General features: G+C 58.6%; 3 protein-coding genes across 3 annotated transcripts; 1 reads left to right on the plus strand and 2 right to left on the minus strand.

Moving 5' to 3' along the window:
- Nucleotides 1-952: 952 nt before the first annotated feature.
- SPRG_15519 (hypothetical protein) lies at nt 953-1,729 on the minus strand (the record flags this gene model as incomplete). Its single annotated transcript, XM_012356286.1, has 1 exon — nt 953-1,729. One exon carries the CDS (start codon nt 1,727-1,729, stop codon nt 983-985), a length of 747 nt encoding a protein of 248 aa, XP_012211676.1. The 3' UTR covers nt 953-982.
- A 1,192-nt stretch (nt 1,730-2,921) lies between these two features.
- SPRG_15520 (hypothetical protein) lies at nt 2,922-3,908 on the plus strand (the record flags this gene model as incomplete). The annotated part of the gene is made up of 5 exons (XM_012356287.1): nt 2,922-3,024; nt 3,174-3,352; nt 3,421-3,516; nt 3,581-3,783; nt 3,827-3,908. The coding sequence occupies 5 exons, from the start codon at nt 2,922-2,924 to the stop codon at nt 3,906-3,908; spliced, it is 663 nt and encodes a 220-aa protein (XP_012211677.1).
- Nucleotides 3,909-3,998: 90 nt separating this feature from the next.
- SPRG_15521 (hypothetical protein) lies at nt 3,999-4,755 on the minus strand. Its single transcript, XM_012356288.1, has 3 exons — nt 4,451-4,755; nt 4,231-4,404; nt 3,999-4,177 (listed from the first exon to the last, which is right to left on the minus strand). Exons 1-3 carry the CDS (start codon nt 4,679-4,681, stop codon nt 4,091-4,093), a joined length of 492 nt encoding a protein of 163 aa, XP_012211678.1. The 5' UTR covers nt 4,682-4,755; the 3' UTR covers nt 3,999-4,090.
- Between the last annotated feature and the right edge of the window lie 717 nt (nt 4,756-5,472).

The following is a 5,472-nucleotide window of genomic DNA, read 5'->3' on the forward strand; positions in this document are numbered from 1 at the left end:
GGTCGCATTCATCCGCTCTTCAAAGTTCTTTTGTTCGTCGAGGCGCTGCTTGCGCTGGAGCTCTTGGTGCTTGGTAGGTCGCTGGACGGTCTTGGTCACATTCGCCTTCGGCTGGCCCGATGGGCGTCTGCGAGCGTGGTGAGGGACGAGGATACGAGAGATACGAATTGAAGGCACGCACTTGTGGCCCTTGCTCAAGGCGGCAAAGGGCTGGCCTTTCTTGAGCGTCGGCTTGGCATGTACCTTCTTCTTGGCTGGCGCCTTGTCCTCTACAGCGCATTGTAGCATGAGCCGACGCGCATCGTCGGAAGCTTCCACGCTTCTTGCTGCTGCTGTTCTTGGCCATGGCGCGACAACTCAATTGGTCCCAGCGCTCTCGTCCCGCAACCGATTGGCTCAGCCGGCTCGAGAACCGGTTGAATTCGCACTTTAGAGGGACTGTTGACACGCATCCGGTAAGTACGAGGTGCAATGCACGCACGAGCACTATGAGGGACGTTGACGATGGCAAGACAGACGCTTCCATATCTATGATCGTCATGCGAGTGCCCACGGCCACGCGATAAGCACCAAGCATCAGCAACGGCGCACCGCTCATGGATCTTCAAGTGCCAGCACCTTGGCCAGCCGCGAGGCTACAACGCATGCTCGAAAGTGTCCATGTAAATGCTGCTCCAGTACTGTACTACTAGCTGGTACATCTTCACCATTGGCACTATGATGAATGACTACGTATGCAACTTGCGATAGGCGTTCTCTTTTCGTTGCTTCATGGACTTGAACCTGTGTACCTGGGTCCATCCCTTGGTCTACCTTAAGGCAAAAGGCAGCATGGGTGAACCACTTCATAGGTTCATAGAGCACAATCCAGCGCACTGTTAGAACTCATGCCAACAACGACAATCCAGCGACCAGTTACGACTCGTCACTGACGCCTGATCCGACGACCAAGTCCACAACACACATATATATAAAAGAATTCTTAGGCGATCATGGCCAGCACTTGGGCGCCAAAGGCCGAGCCGCGCAGCTCGCCGGCCACAAGAAGCACACGGGCGAGCGAGATGCGGCGCAGCGTCCAGCCCAGTTCAAAGGGCAGCTTTTCGTGGGCGAAAAACATCTCGAGCCAGTCGAGGCGCATCGCGCCAGAGTCGTCTGCAAACGCTACGAAGAGCACCGCGGCCTCGACGTACGCAGTGACTTGCTCCCGCACGCCAAAGCGGACGGATGGGTTGCGCGCCTTGCTGTCGGCGGCGCGCACGACGCGGTAGGCCGCGAGCTCCGACTTTGTTATGTACTTGCCGTCGGCCGAGATCGCCTTGAACGCCGAGAGCAGCGCTGGGTCCAGCTTGGTGTTGTCGCCGAGGGCCGCGTCCTGGCGCGTGAGCGACGCGTCGTGCTCGATCGCGCCGTGCACATCGAGGTCGGCGAGCGTCAGCAAGCCGCCATGGCCCAGCGCCATGACGCTATCACTCGAAAGGATGCGCTGGATGAGGCTGTCGCACTGCAGCGCACCCAGCGCAGAACGCAGGTCCGAGGCCGAAATGTTGCTGCGCGGCAAGACGCCATGGTTCGAGAGCGCGTTGAGCATCGGACACGGTGCCATGTTGGTCGTGTCGGTCGGCGACCACGGCTGGAACGGCGGCGGGTTCGAGGCGTACGAGGCAAAGCCGTGCGCAGACGTGGCGAGGACGACAAGCGCCGTCGCTTGCTGGATAGCTACACGCATGCTGCAGAGAAATCGAAAAGTGAGCGGTTGTTGCGCGACAGGGCGCGTTAACCATCTGGTCGATCTTGCGTTGAACCAAAGCGGATTTCTTCTCTCGTTTAAAATCGGAATATAGAGCTAATAGGACGACCTGGCAATGCAACTGGGATGCTTGCTGCGTGTGCACCCTAGCACCGTGGTGCGACTCCACGTAGCATTGTCGGCAAACTACCGGTGCTGAACCGGCTTCTCGGTTGCCGCCGATGAAGGCAACGGAACTCGACATGCCTGCTGACCCTGCTATGCTTGCTGACTCGGATATGCAAGGCCCAACGGTTGTGCCGACGTTTGCTGTACGTTTTGCTGCATCTTGTCCTTCTCTCGACCTCGGCTGGGTCATGGCATGGGGTCATGGCAACATGCTTCTTGTCAAGAGTCAAAAGTGACCCTTGTTCTTGCGTACTACCATGTAGTAGTATTAATACGTCGTCGGCTCGACGTGGTCGTCGTGGCGATGGGCTTGGTGCAACTGCTCCGTATGACACTTGTGCTGGTTGCAAGCGCTACAGTCGAATGCATGGCGCGTGTTTTGGTGGACGGCCAGAGCCCGGATGCCAACCGTTTGGTTCACTATCGGTTATTGGTGGACACATATGGTTTTCATCCGAATCCGGATACTCGGATCGACATTGAACGACGCGGCCACGTCGACACGTCATTCGGACATGAGGCTTATCATGCGCGCAACCGAGGGCGCTGTATATGGCACACAAGTGCGGCACCAATAGCATCTCGTTGCGGTTTTTGCAACCAGTTGCGACTCGCGTTTCTTGAACGAGATGGACACCTCGCCTTGGAGTTCACTTCACCCGTAGTGCGGCAACACGGCGTTGCATGCGTTGGCACGTGCTGGTCACGTCGTCGTTCTCGAAAGGCTCTTGGCGATGGCAGCATTCGATATCAACGTCCCCAACAACCAACAAGGTAGGTTCGCACCAAGTGTACAGTACACTACATGGAAATGCATGCACCGTGGATGCTTGGATGGCGCTGGATATGGTGCTGCGCTGGTGCATGCGTGCCATGCGGTTCAATCTTGTGTAGTTTGGCAACAGCATTTGGTCTACTACTTGGAAGCGCCCGATCGCTTGCGGCTCTCCTTTGCGCTGGGCGTCTCGCTTCAAGACAGGATGACCGCTACCGTACGCTAAGGATGTGCCTCAACATTGTCGACCCGGCGCTCTACGCGGGCCTCGATACCGCCGACGATATCGTCGTCTTCCTCCACAGCGCGCCTGGACGCTCCGATCGCCGCTGTCTGCCCGATCCTTCAGATGCTGCCGACACCCGGGACGTGGCACACGACCACAAATACTGTCGTGCTGGAGAGGGACATCCAGAACGTACCAAGAGCCAATGCCACCGCGCTACAAGCATCCCTCGAGGTGATGTTGCCGCTCCTCAGCCTCAGCGTTCGTTGGCGAAACCTTCCCGAACCGCGTACAAAAGCGCATGCCAAAGTCGTTGCGTCCCCTGTTTCCCGCGGCCAACGAGGTCGTCTTGTGCCGACGTACGTGGGTTGAAAGCGACCACCGCACCACGTTCGTGTCGCATCAAGTGCTCTGTCAAGTGCAGGCGTTCGACGTATCGCCGCACATCACGCCCTGGTAGCGCAGTACGGGAACGAAGCCGTCTCGCTCCAAGCACTCTAGTTCCACGACGTCGTCGACGTCGAGGCCGTGCTCCAGTGCTTCGAGAGATTCGATCGCGTCAACTTGGTCGTCGACACCCTCCTCACGCACACCGAGGTACACTACGCCACTCGAAAGCTGCCGAAGCAGTCATCGACGGGCCGTCTCGACGTATACGAAGGTGGTGTTGCGGTCGTCGGTGGCACATCGCTTGCGCCTCCGCGCGCGTAATGCGTCGCAACCCAGTGCGCTCAAGGTGCTCTCATGGTTCTTTATCAACGAGAGCACGGGCGGCATCCTTTCGACCACCGACGTGTTTTGCAGCAAGACGATGCCTTCGATGCCTCTCTCCACGGCACGCGGCTGGGCATGCTACCGCCCAAGGTTCTTGTATGGTTCTGGCGTGTCTCGGTTGCGCCTTCCTCAGTGAGACCGAGGCGGTCGCTGCTGCAGTCGCGGCCAACGATGCCCGCCAAGCCATGGTCGATGCCTCACTGCATTTTCAGTAGGGTATAGCTCGCGCCGACGACCGCATCAACGCAATACTAACTCGCCTGTCCGAGTTCAACATCCGTTGGTTTTCCGTTTTGCTGTCGTTGGCGTCGTGATGGATGGCACCAACAAGCTCCAAGGATGCAGATGTACTTGACGTTAGGACGACGGTATATACAACACACGAGGGTCGTAGCGATTAGAGGAGCTCGTGGTACTCGATCGGGTCGTCGACGATACCGTCGACTTCGCAGCGGAGGCGGTAGCACAGCCCGATCGCGACGCCCTACAGACATCATCATTTCGTGGCCACTGCCAGCAAGCTTCTGTTGTTCGTACCGTGAGCGTCATGTAGCCGACCTCGAGAATGATGAGAAAGATGATGAGGCCTGTCGGGGAGTCGATGAGCTTGAGGTTGAGCACCGCTTCGACTTGGCTGCTCACAAGCTCGGCGACGAGCAGCGCAAACGCAATCGTGTGCAGCAGAATGCACAGCATGAGCCCAATGTAAAACTACAATACATAGTCGTTGCCAGCGCGGTGCAGACAGACGACGTACGAGGTGGAAGGCCTTGCCCATCGGGCGACTGTTGGGGTCGTAGATCGCGTAGTAGCCGAGGGCGACAAAGGCGAGCGAAACGAGCGTGTCCCAGTACACCTTGTACCACGTAAAGGCAAAAGACCCGATGTACACGAGGATCGACACCACGAGCGCCTTCTGGAGCGGCTTCCGGCTCGGGTACTCGGCCAAGCCGCCTTGGTGCTGCGTCAGCGCTGCCTCCTTCTCCATCGCCGGCGATTTCCGAAATGAACACCAAAAGCCGCGATCTTGGCTGCCCTTTTACTGGAAGAGACACCCGTTTCACCGAACGCCTCGAGGTTGCGCGAGAGGTCACGCCAGGCGACGAGCGCCACGGTTGGTGCTAGTGTCGCGTCCTATACGCTCGCTGCCTGCTCAGCGTGCCACGTGTGGCGTGGGATGATCGACGGCGCGGTCACTGCCATAGAAATAAGTAGCGACGACCGAGTGCCACGAACTCGGATCAGGTCAACAGCCAGCCGTAGGAGCAAAGCTTATCACGTAGCGCGCCTGTGGGAACTGCAACTGCAATCCGTGGTCGACAGGGAAAAGACAGGCCTTACACGCACGGACCAATGGGCTGGAGCGCATGCACGTGCCCGACCAGGTTGCAGTTCAGGGCATCTTGCCTTCGACAACAATGCCGACGGTACAGTGTACGCTGCCAAGAGAGCGAGGCGGGCCATCGACTCGTCGAGGCGCAAGCTAATAGGAACCATCCCTACGCCTAGGCTAGAGGTGCGGAGCAAGGAGGGGCACGTGGGGACGCCGCGTCCACAGAGCACCCAGGACCGCAACCACGTGTTCGCGATCGTGGCGTCTCGGATGCATTCCTGGCGAGGATAGGCGCTTGAAGTTGGTTTAGTGGGACGCAGCAGTCGAGCGCAGCGTCGAGCTACTCGCCGACGACGCGGCAAGTTACTGCCTCTACGGTAGCGCGAGAGCCTCGTCTCTTTACGAGAGACGCCCGTGGGGACTTCCTTCCGCGCGTCCACGCCCAT

The sequence above is a fragment of the Saprolegnia parasitica genome (genome assembly GCF_000151545.1).
Source record: "Saprolegnia parasitica CBS 223.65 unplaced genomic scaffold supercont2.423, whole genome shotgun sequence".
Lineage (NCBI taxonomy): Eukaryota > Oomycota > Saprolegniomycetes > Saprolegniales > Saprolegniaceae > Saprolegnia > Saprolegnia parasitica.

Bases quoted from the DNA above. Each gene is read 5' to 3' on its own strand.
- SPRG_15521 (XM_012356288.1), bottom strand. From the start codon at position 4,681: ATGGAGAAGGAGGCAGCGCTGACGCAGCACCAAGGCGGCTTGGCCGAG. The intron at 4,405-4,450 runs GTACGTCGTCTG...TATGTATTGTAG, and splicing joins TGGGCAAGGCCTTCCACCTC to TTTTACATTGGGCTCATGCT. The intron at 4,178-4,230 runs GTACGAACAACA...TGATGTCTGTAG, and splicing joins TCGGCTACATGACGCTCACG to GGCGTCGCGATCGGGCTGTG.